This window comes from Octodon degus, unplaced genomic scaffold (genome assembly GCF_000260255.1).
Source record: "Octodon degus isolate 3935 unplaced genomic scaffold, OctDeg1.0 scaffold00011, whole genome shotgun sequence".
Lineage (NCBI taxonomy): Eukaryota > Metazoa > Chordata > Mammalia > Rodentia > Octodontidae > Octodon > Octodon degus.
In genome coordinates, this window is record NW_004524587.1 from 3,795,390 (window position 1) to 3,809,543 (window position 14,154).

Below are 14,154 nucleotides of genomic sequence, written 5' to 3' on the forward strand. Positions count from 1 at the left end.
TGGTGATGATGGGGCCAGCTAAATAAGCAGGATATAAATATTGGGGGTGTGCATGGAGGTGACCCCATGATTACAGGAGCAAATTTCCTGAGAGAGGAAAAAATGGCAAGAGCTCGCCTAGGTCACTGGCTTGCCCCAGTTGACTTGAGTGAAAAGGAATTGTCTTGGCTATATACGATACATGCTACGTGATATATGACGTATGATATACAATATATAGTATAAGGTATAGGGTATATGATATACTTAATGTACCTAAGTAACATAACTGCCTTTGTTTTAAAATAATTTTATCATAACCATTTCTTTTTTTTAATTTTATTTTTTAAATTATTTTTTGACAACTCATACAGAATTTTTCTTAACAAAGCAATATGAATTTCACAGTATTTGTTGTAATACATGGTATTGTCTTACAACCAGCTATTCATATTACCAGATATATACACATAAAACTGGAAGAAGAAAAAACTGGAGCAATGTATAAGAAATTAAGAAAAGAAAAAGTACAAACAATTGAAGAAAAGGGGACAGAGCTAATTAGGGCATTGACTGCTTCTATTTCCATTTTTTTTTCTTTTTTAAAAATTTAATTTATTTATTTATTTATTTGTCCTGTCAGAGGTGACTATTCTATTGGCATCTAAATACTATATGTGTTTGAATTCAACTAAACATCTAATAGTGTCTAGCAGTCTATAATATTATAGGTGGGTTATCCTCAGAAGTTATTGACTTGAGCCTTTTACAGCTCATCATATTCATATGGATTTACTTTATATACTTCGTTTTTATACTTTTCTGCTGGATGGTTAAGACCAAGATATAGCAAGACCTATATACCCAGAATTGTAACTTTTGTATCTGATAAGGTCAGCCAAGTACTCTCAGGATTTATCCTGTAGCCCTGTACAACCTTTTGTACATTCTTTTGTCAGTGTCTGACCTGAATCATAACCATTTCTTAAAACAAGAACAAGCAGCTCCCAGACACATTTGGACCTGGACAATGAGGTAGGACTACTGGGTAAGGAAGAGCAGGAAAGGGTGGTTTAGGGAGAAGAAACAGCGTGAAGGTCCATAAAGCCCAAGGGCAGGAACCAGCTGTGGTTTTGCACTGGGGATGGCTTCACCCCCAATAGACTCTTGCAATGTTGTGGGGGATACTGCTGGCTGTGCTTACTGGGAAGAGGGGTGCTGATGGCATCTAGTCTAGAAGTCAGGCACGGTGCTGATCGTCTACAAAGCCCAGGACAGCCTGCAGGGCAAGGAACAGCCCAGCCCCAAATATCTGCAGCTGCTTGTGCCACTGAGCTACGCTCCCAGCCCTTGGCTCTGTGTTGATCTGATAGCTTTTCCTCTAGGGCTGGTATAGGTTAGATACTCAGACTTCTAGTTTCTGGGAGTGTTTTAATAGGCAAAATGTTTACTCTGCTTGCAAAGCAAAGAAAAAAGTAAGGATCACCTCAGAACAGTCACATATTTATGTTAATGATAGGATTATCTGTATTCTGTCTCTTTCCGAAAGAATTGAGTAGGGTCATGAAAGTAAAGAACAACAGGAAGAACACCACCACCTTTTAAATTGGGAAAGTCATGTTTGAGCAGCAAGCATGGAAAGACAGGCTGAAAACAAGGATGTGTTCATACACAAAATGCTTCTCCAAAATACATCTGGCAAGGGCACACGGGAAGTGGGGGCGGTTCAGCAAGAGCCACCCTGAGCTTCTTGCCACAAAGCAAAGGTAGAAAGATGACCAAGAGCTTGACCTGCGGCTTGTGTGCTGTGTGTGTGGACAAGTGCTTGCCAGATCTGCAACGCTCGTGCACTCGGCAGCTAAGAGGATTCTAGAGCTGATGCTATCTACTAGCTGTGGGACTTTGGGCGAGGACTATGACCTCTCAGTGGTCGCCTTCCTCTCTGTACCTCAGGGGGCCACTGTGGACAGCAAATGTGAGTATGCGTATCATGTGCTCCGACCAGCGTCTCATCTGCTGGGCACTCTACAGACAATTTTCATTCGTTTAATTTGAAAGGGACGATTTTGATTGTGTGAACAAGAGCTCCAACGCTGGACTCAGACCGCTCTCTGAATGGGAACCTCATCTGTTTGTCTCATTATCAATATGGCCTGAAAGCAAATGTCTCATAGAGTGCAACCAAAGCTCTGCAGCAGTGCTGAGATGGAATGAAGGGAAGGTGGTGAGTGAGAAATCTCTGGATGATTCCAACTCTGCCTGTCTTGAATGTACAGAGAATTCTGTTCTAGAACCTCTCAGGGAAGGGCCATCTTTCCACTCCTTGGCAACGCCCTCTCTTCGATTTACTTCTAACCCACTGACTGGCCTGGAGTCAGGCCTCTGATGGGAAAAGGTCCTTGACCCAGGCCTCCGGCTACCAGGCATGATGGGTGCTCCTGATCTGGCAGCAAATCTCCACGTCCTTCTAGGCTGCGTTCTATGAATGTCATAGTAAGCGTGGCACACTGCAATTATTCCATTAGCAGTGCATGCTGGGATCGTGCACTTAGGGGACAAGGAAAACGTTTCTTACAATTGTGTGTAATTTGGGTATCTACAGCACTCTGGCGGCAGCATACTAATGACACCCCCAGCATGAACAGCTGTGAGCAGCACAGAGCCTGTCTCTGGGATCCTGAGGCCGACTGCATGCCTGTCTAGGCTCCACTCTGGCACCTCCTGCAGACCCTTTCATCCAAATGGTCCTCGACCCAGACTTCAAAGCCCCGGTGCCAGAAGAGGCCTTGAGATTCTAGTCTCCCGGGTGCAGGCAGGAGTGGTTTTTTAGCCTCCAGGAGTGTCTTGTGGCTGCCGGTGCTGGTGTTCAGGATGCACACAAATGCCACACCACACCACACTTACAACAAAACCTAATCTTCCTGCCGTTCCCCTGACCACTCTATCCCAAAGGCCTCTGTCACATCCTGCTGTTTTCTAGCTCAGCACCTGGTTTCATCCTCTCCTGAGGTCTGGCAGCCACTTATATCATGTGATTAGCATAACCGATATATGCTTAGTTTGTCTCCCTCCTCAGAACATACGAACCACGTGGGCCCACACACACCTCATCGCAGTCACTGTGACACCTCATTGCCCAGGGCAGTGGCACAAACAGTGCCCAGAAAATGCTTGCAAAGAGTAAGGTGCACCTAGTGCTTCTCTGACTGCACCAGAGGCTGAGGACCAAGAGGACAAAAGCCACCCTTGGACAAAAGCCACAACAGCAAGCAGTGGTCTTGCTGTGAGGTGTGGGGCAAAAATAAAAACACAAGCCTAGATTAATTAATTCGAGCATGCTTAGCTCTAGATGGGAATTTACAACTGAGTAGGTGGATAGTGGGACAAATGCCCAGAGGTAAGACTTCTCAGGGACAGGCAAGGTGATCACGTATGCAGACAATGGTAAAGTAGTGGGATTCCCCATTTGCATCTTGACCTCAGTAGAACAGGGACACAGAAATTGCTGAAATTCCCATAGACCTGGTCAGAAAGTGGCAAACTGAAAGGCCGCCCACCATATGGGACAAATAAAATGCACTGTTGCTAAGTTCATTTTGGTGTAATGATTAAAAACACTAAGCACAGTCTCAGTAGAAATCAAAGCAAAGCTTTCCTGGGTTTCACTGGTCCCCCAGGTCCTGGCCCTGCCCCACAGGCTTCATTAACATGAATGATGCAAATTGTCAACAAGCAAAATTGGGTCAGTTTCTTGGGAGGGAGGAACAAACAATCTGCAAGTATACTTACTGATTTTGCAAAGCTGAAGAAACTCTTGGTCTCTCCAGTTACCATGTTGGAAGAACCTGCAAAGGAAAGATTCGCAAATCAAGCCAGTGAAAACCAACATCACTTGGTAACAAAGATCTATTTGATGTCAAATCAGCAAAACCAAATTTAATTCCTTCAGAAAAATGAGGGAAGTGGGAGCGGGATATGAAGCTGACTAATTGAGCTCAATGTGATTGGTTCAGAGGAAGTGGCATTTGTCAGCATGACTGTTTCATTACTTTAAAAAACTGGGTATGCAGGAAAGGGTGATTTGAGCTAATATTTTAATGACATGCTAGGATGCTTAAATGTCTTCCTGGTTCTGTTCTTGGAGACTTAGAAATGAACTCCAGGAACCTACATTATGGATCTGATTCTCAGGCAAACTAGGGACTTGCAGCTCAGATCTAGATGGGTCACTTCAGTGATGGGGGAAAGGGTGGAAGGAATCTGGCAGAATAGAAAATGAAGTACAGGAGAAGGCAAATGCGAGTAGACAAAGGGTCAGACGACAAGAAAATGGAAGATTTGGGCAGAGAGCTGAGAACCACTTGAGTTCTGTGTATATGAAAGTTTCGTCAATTAGAACACACAGTTTCCAGTGGCAGACAGTGGGTGGAGTTGAGAGAGTCTCTAAGATGCTCAGACAGAGAGAAAAGATTCCTTCTGGGGCTCCTAGGGTGGGAGGCGGAGAGAACCTTTAACAATACTGTGAACATGCAGATACCATGTTGAAGCCTTTTCAATGATTTTCCTGGTTCGTTCCCTGGAACTGAAGTGTAAGTTCTTAGAGAACAGTTATTTAGGGAAACAGTAATGCATATTTTAAATTTAATTACTTGGACCTAGTAAGCTAGTAGCAAGTTAGTTAACTATTACTTCTGCTTCTGCGGGGTTACCATCACCAGACATCAATCTGTAACATTGTAATCGAGGGCCAGGGATATGGCTCAGTGGAATAAGTGCTTCCCTGGCAAGCGCAAGGGCCTGAGTTCAAACCCTGATTCCACCAAATATATGGTAATCGAGTTATCTATGTCATGAAATAGACACTTGTGAGATAATTAAATCAAATTTCGCTAAAGTGAGATCATAGAACCAGGGCAAAAAGTAACTCCCAGCAACTGGTAGGTAATGATGAATAAATTGTCCATCAGCAGTTTGTCAATCATATCTTTTATCCTTATAAGGTTCTCTGGCTTTTGCTGGCTCCCTTGTTGTTGTTATTGTTGTTGTTGTTGTTGTTGATGATGATGATGATGATGATGATGATGATGATAATAAAATAATTATGTATCTACTTCTAAGAAAACATAGCCACAATAGAAATTATCAGAACATTGTAGCAATGGGTGTTTACCCACCTCTAGAGAGCTCAACTTTCTTTTTATGATAATAATCTGATGATGACAAAAAGATATTTATCCCTCTGAAATATTTCTTTTATAAGTTCTTCAGCTAATAGCAGGAAAATGAGTATTTTTTCCTGAGCTATATAGAGTGAAGGCTCAATTTCTATTATCCCTACAGGGCACAGAAGTGCCAAGAATTGCAAATATCATAACTTCATATCACTCTGCTTTGGGAAATGACAACTGGCTTCCTGTGTGCCCCTTTGACCTTGTGGAGGTTGGTGCTTAAATTAGCTTGCAGACCTGAGATAAGAAGAAGGTGAAGAGGAGGAATGATGGATGCCACGGAGTCTTATTTTGCTGCAGAAAACTTGTCCCAAATGTTCCATAAATCTCCTGCACACTCAAGAGCATAGGCATGGGCAGCTGTGGTGGACACGTACTCTGCCCAACCCTGGCATGTCTTGATGGATCCATCAGAACAGGTGTAGTGGAAAGAGAGCTAGGCTCTGCCTTCTCATCAGCAGTGAGGACGAATCCCTTAAGTCTTCCACCTCCTAACCACCTTCTTCCATCCTACTGTGCATCCTTTATGCCTTTATCTTTTAAACTCCCTTTGAAGCTGCTGGCATTTTCCACCTGTTCAACCCCCGTGGCTCTCCATTCCATCATGTTTCTGCTCATCCGCATTCCTGCATTGGCTCAGCCTTGCTATGGCCCTTTCCAAACGATAAGCTATAGGGCAATATGCATCTGAGTTATTTTTGAAATGACTACAACTAACAGTAATATCAATTTATTAAAAATATTTTTAAAAATCACTCTTCCACACACACAATCCCACCAGCTCAAATTAGTACATTTCACTTTTCCAAGCTGTCTCTGGCACAAATGTAGTGCTTCTGTCACTGGCCATCTCTTTCCTGCTTCTGTGTGGCACTCACCATATAAAATGTAGGTCCCAAGGGGCTTCAGAAGGCTAAGACCTTTGCCTGTGTTGTCCCCACACAGGCAATCCAAGACGATGTCCACACCTTCTGCAGAGATTCTAAATGGTGAGGAGACAAAGAAAAATATTGTAACCTCCTAGGAATAAAACCATGGGCCCTTTCCATTCTTGGGTCCTCTCACTTCAGCCCCAGAATCAGTAATAGTGTACAGGGAGGTGAGCTTGTCCTTGTAGTCTAACTCCCAATGATCCCCACCTTGTCATGGGGTGATGAGTTAGCTGAAGATATCCTGAGTTGAAAATGCATTAATTCACCCAACTCACAGCTTAGCAACACAGGTCTATGCACAGCCACACTCTCTGCAGACAATTAGTGGTTTATCTTCATGATCAGCTGGCTGAGAGGAACTGAGATTCACTGCTCTCGCTCAGTGTTGTGAGCAAGGCACATTGCTAGCCCCGTAAAAGACCAGAATTTAACATCTGAAGTATGAGTTCTACTCAATATTGCTTTCACACACACTTAAAGTGAGAGAGTCTGAAGTCAACCATTGCAAGTCAAAGACTTTCTGTGTAAGATTTCCCAAAACTAGAATAAGCTAAGATTCTAGTTGGCATCTGATGCCAGGAACCAGTGTGTTGTAGGTAGGTACCCAAGGTCACTGGAGTCAGAGGGTCTGACTTCGTACCTTGATGCCTCACCCAACTTCTGAGTCTTAGCTTTCTCCTTTGTAAAGCAGAGCCATGTAAGAAGAGAATGCTTGGCTGAGGCTCACCAGAGAACAGTTATTCAGTAAATCAGTTAACAATTCCTATTTGTGAAGCCAACAGTGATTTGCCAGTCTCTGTCCAAGGTGCTGAGATAGAGTCAGGCTCCCAATTAACATGTTGGTGTATTCAATGGGGATACTGGTCTGGCAGGGAGGCACACTGAACCCAACTGTTAAGTTTCTATTCAACTAATTTCAAGGTCCAATCTATCCAATCGATGTATAAAGTAAGAAGATTAAGTAGACAGTCTTCTGTTGATGATGGAAGGTTGTATGGTAGGCAGAACTCACATTTGAACTCCAGCAGACAGATTAAATATTGGCTGATCTCTATTCAGTTCTTTATACAACCATTGGTTCCCTCATTGAATGTATTGAAGAAATGCTTACTAGGCTTCCACTTGTATTACGGGGGGACATCCTGCCCACAGGGATCCCAATTGTGGCTAGCTCTACCCTGTTCACAAAGGGTGATATTTTTTCAAGTCTGTGAACATGCAGAATCATCTTATCCTAGCAGATAGCTTCATTTTTTTTTCTACCCCCACTCAATTCTAGTGAAATCTAGGTCCCATGAGGCATGGGTTCAGTGTCTCTTGTGTTACTAGCTGGGAAACTGCATGTTAAGTTCCGACACTCACGTGGCTGCTATCCTGTGTGTCTGGAGAGCCCTTCCCTAGCTGGCTTTAGCGTTGGCCTCTCCTCACCGCTCAGGTCTCCCACCCACCTAGCCTCCCCGGAGGAGCTGTGACCAGCCACTTCATGCACCTCATTAGGAGCAGCAGGTCTCCCCCCCACTTAAGTAATCCTTGCTTTGCTTCCCTTTAGGCACCAAAGTCTGCACATGGAGGACATTTGAGTCACAATTACAGGCAGCAATTATTTTGCTCGTTTGCTTATTTATTGACTGACTTTTCCACTAAAACATAAGTCTGTGACTCAGGGACCATGTCACTGATGTTTATTGCTATATCCAGTATTATTTTCAAATTGCTTTCTTCATGGTGGACATACATTGATTCCCAACAAATATTGCTTGGTTTAACGGATGGATAAAAAGTGGAAGAAAACCCTGTAAGGCTGGTGTCCTACGTGTGTCCCTTCGCCTACTGGAAAGAGACCTCAATTTCAGAGCAATTTTATCCTTAATCCTCACAGTGATTCTGTGGGGCTGGAATCTGAACTCCACTGTACACTGAGGCTTACAGCTGGAGCCTCCTCCCCTGCGCTTATGGAATGCACACAGCTGGAATTCAAACACAGATGTAGTTTAACTCCAAACCTGATGGTCTTTTGACCACTCTGAACTGAAAACTTCACAGACCTTCAAGCCCATGTACTGACGGAAGCATCACCTTCCCAGGCAGCTCTGGGAGGCAGTCTATTGAGTTTCATCTTTGAAAGATTCAGGATTAAATGTTGTCTTAAATATGCGCACATCTGGATTTGGACCTTGTGGCTCCTCACATGGAGGTTAAGCCATTTCTGTTTTCCAGAGAGCTCCACCATCCCCCCATGACCCTCCCATCAGATGACAGCAGTCAGAGTCACACATGTGTGGCCTAAAGCTTTAGCCACCAACAATCATTTTCTGAGTGCTTGCTTCATGCTGGACACGAAGTCTCCAGTTCACCCTAGTCCAGGAGTCTGTGGGCCCAGGCGAGCGCTGTGGTTGGAGTGTCCACCCCCCCACACCCACCTGTAACGTGCTGCATGCTCAGTCGTCACTGTAATAGTACTAGGAGGTGGGACTTAGAGCAGGGGTTAGGTCATGGGGACTCTGCCCCTATGAATGGACAGATGCTGGTGTCACAGATGTGGGCTTATTACCATGGAAGTGGGAACCTTAGAAAAGGCCGAGGAAAGCTCCCTCTTGGGCCTGTCTTTTGTTTCTCTTTTTTTAAACACAGGGTCTTAAGGGCCAGCCAAATAACACAGTGGATTAGGGCCGAGGTCTGATCCCCAGGCCTGTTGTGCCAGCCCTGCCCCTGGGGCACACTGAGCCAGCAATTGAGACTGGGCGTGGTGACGCATGCCTATAATCCCAGCTCTTGGGAGGCTGTAAACAGGTGGATCACTATGAGTCTGATCTAGTAGTGAGACCTTGAACACCCTGTAGACCCTTCTCTAAAATACACACACACACACACACACACACACACAAGACAGGGTCTTCCTGTATAGTTCAGGCTGGCCTTGAACTCACTGGGTAGCTGAGGCTGGCTTTGAAATTAAAGCAATCTTCTTGCCTCTGCCTCCCAAGTGCTTGGATTATAGGCATGTGCCACCAAACCAAGTTTAGTTTAAGTCTTCCTATGTTTCTTTTCTGCTGTAAATGTTCCTCCCTCTAGAGGATACAGTGTTCAAAAAGCCACCTTGTAAGCCACGATGAGGCCCTTATCAGATGCGCAACCTGCTGGTGCCTTGGTCTTGGTCTTCAGCCTCCAGAAGAGTGGGCAAAGCAGTCTCTGACCATTCCCCATCACCCAGCCTGTGGCATCCTTTTATGGCAGAAAAAAAAAAACAAAAAACAAGACAGGGCGACAGGAGTAAAGATAGACACAGACCACTGCTCTGTTACAGCAGCTCAGGAACTTGGGAAGGTGACATCTTTTGTGATGTTGATGGATGAGCAAGGATTGGCCAAGTGACTGTTGGAAAGCATTTCCCAGAGAAGAGAATAACGGTGTGAACTAGAGGCTGGGTCAAGGCTTTGAGACGCCGACCAGGGCTGAGAGGAGTCTTGTCACCTGTGTCCTTCCAGAAGAACTCAGAGGCTGCTGCTGTAGCCAACAGCTGACATGGAGGTAGGCAGGCAGGGGGCTTAGGCTCATGAATTTTGTCTCAGCCGAAGGCACTTAGTTCTGGCACTATGTGCTATGTGACCTCGGGAGAGCTGTCTGTGCCTAGATTTCTTCCCTCATGAAAGGGGACGATGATGACCTACACTCAGGGATGTCTCTGTGAATGGGTGCAGGTGGAGTTTAGAACCCAGTGCATGACAATCACTGGGCCCATCAGTGGCTTTTATTACCTTTTGTCAGAATGGCCCAGTTTCAGAGGATCTTTTGGTTGGAAGAAGGGATTGAAAAGAAAGAGTGTGAAGAAGCTCAACAAACAAACTATTGTGCCCAAACAGCCTTCAGGGTGTGTGGAAGCCTAAACCCAGAAACCAACAGAGCCAAGCTGGGTCCCCTCGTCCACCCTGGGCAGCATGTTTCACACTCCTGAGCACCTGTCAGTTCCCAGGCACAAGGCAGAGAAGTACTCTGGCAGGCACCCACCATTCATGCCTTGTGCAAGTCCGTGATTCCCAGGCTGTCATTACTCCCCTTGGATGAAAGAAGAAGCCACTGAGACTTGGAGACTTATCCAGAGCCCACAGTAGAGGGTGGGCGGGAGGGCCTGCGCTACATCTGTTCACACCAAGAAACCCAGCCAAGGGACCGGGGAGATGGCTCAGTGGAATAAGCGCTTCCGTGGTAAGTGCAAGGGCCTGAGTTCAATCCCCAGTTCCGCAAAAAAAAAGAAAAAAAAGAAACCCAGCCAGAGCCACAGAATCATGCAAGGGTTTCACAGGGTGAGCTGTGGCCAGCTCAAGCGAGCCACCACTGTTACCTCTAGGCCATGTGAGCTCCTAGGGACAGCTGAGCAGAGCTGGAAGCTGCTCTATTGCATGTCCCCTGCAAAAGACAGAGACTTCCTGTGTGCTTGGGCACCTGCCCCTCTCCATGCCTCTCTTGGCATTTCCACAGCTGAGCCACAGAGCTGCACATAGCTGAGGGTCAAAGAAGCCTCACCGTCTCCCTCCAGCTGTCACTGCGCCTTTTTGAAGGTCTGGAGTGAGAGAAGGCGGGAAAAGTTAGGCAGAGGCAGACATCAATGCCATGGTCTGCAGGTTGAGGATGCTGGCATTTTAGATCAACTGTCCAAGCAGCCGGTGATCGCTCCTTTTGAGAGTAGAAATGTTCCTTCAGGTCAGAGTTTCAAAATTAAAGAGTGCTCCCTTCTTTTTCCATCAAAAATTGGTCCTATGAGGATGACAGCTTGTCAGAGGTGCATGAACATCCTTATTCCAGTGTCCCCATTTCCAGGTAACTTGGTGCAGTAATTATGTAGAAAAGAGGTGGCTGGCAGAGCCAAGGGCAGTGGCTTCTGGCCCACTGTCTCCTGCTTGTATCCACATCTACAGATGTAAAGTCAAAGAGCCCATCTCAGGAGCCCCCTGGGCCAAATACAGAAGCTCTGGTGGAATTGCTGACCCAAGGCCTTGGTGTGTGTACCTCCTTTGTCCTCAGCCCTGGACTTCTATACTGAACGCTGCCTGTGTGCTCCCCACCCACGTACATGGACCAGTGAAGAATTTCTCTCGAATGGCCACAGGGAGAGAAAGCCTTCAGCCTCACCAAGGAACGCCTTTTTCTTTGTTGTGGCTTTGACTTCCAGTTGGATCGCTGACTCTCTGCTCAGTTTTCTCTTTGAGTTCATTTTTCTCTGAGAACTCACTGGTGCCATAGTTTTAACTCCCCAGCACACAGTGGGCTTCTCACAGGTGCCAGGTACCCTGCTGATGCCCAGAATTTCCTGTAAACATTCACTACTGATGGTTCCACTGGGTACCAGCAACACCTCCTCCAGGAATCCCTTCTGGATTTCTATTCTCTGCAGGTGGTTGGGTTCTCATTCATTTCCACTAGCATATTCATTAGCACCTACTGCATGCCGGCATTGTGCTGTGCACGGAGGGTGCCGGGGAGCAGAAAGCCACCTGTCCACCGATTTCTCCATTTCTCTCAAGTTGCGCTTCTCAGCCTCAGCTTTTACCAAGGTCTGCAGACTCAAGTCATTTGAGCGAGTAGCAGATCGCTGCACTGGGAATGGGGTTCTTTCTTCACGGCTTCATGTGCCTTAACCTGGGCAAGTGTGTGGGAGGGGTCTTCACTCATCCCAGCTGTAGCCCCGATTTTCCCTGGAGGCTGTGCTCTTACTGGGCATTTGTGCTGTCTGCAGGGTGTCCTCACAGTCTCTTAGAAAGGTTTTTTTTTTTTTTTTTTTTTTTTTTTTACACCAGGAATCAAACTCATGACATCATGCTCACCAGGCAGATGCTGTGGCACTGAGCTATGCTGTGGCCTCATCACAGTTTCTAATGCCACTGTCTAACAAGAGGAGCAGACGTCCCACTCTCATCTTGTATGATTGTTCAGTCATTAGTCACTGTGTCTGCTCCTGCAGAACCCCAGCAGCTCTGCCCCTCCCTTATCTTTCTGTTTCTTCCCTCCTGATCTTGGGGATCCCCTTCTACCCATCCCACGTCCTGTGCCCTGCCCAGTTTTTCACTAACTCATCTCGCCTAACAGTGCTTCCCTGCTTCAGATCTGCATAGGACACTTACTTTCTGACATAATTCAATTTTAACTCCACTGAAAGCCTTCCCAGTGATTCTGTGTTACTGTTTGAAATTCCTAATTGGTGGTAATAGCACATGTGTATGGGATACAGAGATATGTTTTGATACAGTATACATTATAATGAGTAAACTATGGTAATTAGCATATCCATTGTCTTAGATCCTCATCATTCCAGCGGCTTTTAACCAGCAGGGGTTCTGTTCACGCCTCCCCATGGTAATGTCTGGAGACATTTTGCATTGCTAAGCCTAGCGAGACAGGGCAGGGGTGACAACATGTAATGCATACAGGACTCACTCTGCTGGTGCTGAACATTCCACACTGCACAGGACAACCTCCTAGCACAACAGAATGACCCTGCCTGCTCCAAATCTCCACAGTACTGGCAGGAAGAAGCCCTGATCTAGCCCACTGGTACCATACAGCCTGTCACACTCCTCTGGGCTCTCATGCAGGCAGCTTGGTTTCCTTACTGGCTCTGGGGCGGGCCACCCCCCATTGCCTTTGGGAGAGTGTATGGTAGGAAGAGCACAGCTCTGGACCAGCACCAGTGGGGTCCAGTCCCACCACACGCAGGCCTGACTTGACCAGGCTGTGCCTTGGCTTCCTCCTGTAAAACCAAGCACAAGGTCCATCTATTCATGGCATCCAAAAGGGCCCAGAAGGAGCTGCTCTTTGTCCTGGGGGTTCCATGCACGTGCTTTGTTGGATTCTCCACACACTGGTGCTCCTCTTTGAGGAGTCGAGCTCCCCATCTTGCAATTGCTTATTTCATATCTGTTTTTACTAGTTTGGACACTTCAGCACATGGGGACATGTGTGTCTTGCTCGCTTTTGTGTCTGGGTAGCTCATGTGAAGGCATCGACAATATCTGAATGAATGAATGAATCAATGAATGAAAATAAAGGCTGAGGTAATGTTGTGGGCCATTTCCCACCATATGAAGCATAAGTGTTTAAAAGGCATTTTTAGCTCTGTGAGATATACAAGTAACTGATGGATAATGAACTATACATTCTAAAGTGTGGCGCTCCACATCTGTGACCTAAGTTCACAACTGTGAACCCATCAACCACAAGGTCACAAACGCACCTTCCCTCCCTAAATGCCTTCTTGGATTCTTTTATAAACCGAGAAAAGTCTAACTGAACTCTTCACAGAGCCCCACACCTGTGAGGCCAAATCTGGTCCTTGGTGTCAGTTTCCTCATCTGTAAAATGGGGAGTTCTGACTTTGCAGCGTTGTGTGAGGTCCACATAAGGTGCCTCACCAAAGTCTCAGCAGCGTGGGAAGAGATGGGCACAGCAGGCTTTTCCTTACCCCCCCCCCCAAACTCCCCTTGCCTGGAATTCTCTCCCTTCCCCCCCAGTGACAACCTTCTTCCCTTTCAAGCCCCCTTGGGGCCACCTGTCTGGACATTCTGTCTGACCCTTCTCTCTTTATTTCAGAAGCCTTTACGGTCAGGAGCCCACAACTCAAGCTTTCTCACTCTTGCTTGGTTTTACTTGTATTTCTTTCTCTCTTCCCAAACACAGAGAAAATAACACACACACACAGGTCAAATTTGTATCACAAATATTTCCCCTCGCCCACCTTTGCTATTCCTGACTCGAGGGTGACAACACACTCAGAAGAGGCTTACTAACTTGCTTATAAAAGTTGTTTCATCTTGAGGACTTTTGTGCTATTATTTTTCCTAGTTCATCTTACACATAATCGTGTAAGCATACCTGCGGTCTAACACTGACGAGGAACGCTCCCGTCTGCCCAGCACTCCCACTGCTCTGCTTGTGAGTGCCTGGATAGTTCCCACATACACTGGGAACCTGTACAGAGCTGTGCTCCCGGAGCAGATGGACCCTGGCCTTCTGCCTTCTTTCCC

At 46.1% G+C, this 14,154-nt stretch overlaps 1 protein-coding gene across 1 annotated transcript in view; it reads right to left on the bottom strand.

Annotated features, from left to right (window-relative positions):
- The window catches only part of Vat1l (vesicle amine transport 1 like), a 170,399-nt gene that overhangs the window by 79,892 nt on the left and 76,353 nt on the right, over nucleotides 1-14,154 (bottom strand). Inside the window, exons 5-6 of the mRNA XM_004625770.2 lie at nucleotides 6,086-6,189; nucleotides 3,769-3,824 (exon numbers count right to left, since the gene is read on the bottom strand). Of these exons, the coding sequence (XP_004625827.1) occupies nucleotides 3,769-3,824; nucleotides 6,086-6,189 (160 nt within the window). The remainder of the gene's footprint in view (nucleotides 1-3,768; nucleotides 3,825-6,085; nucleotides 6,190-14,154) is intronic.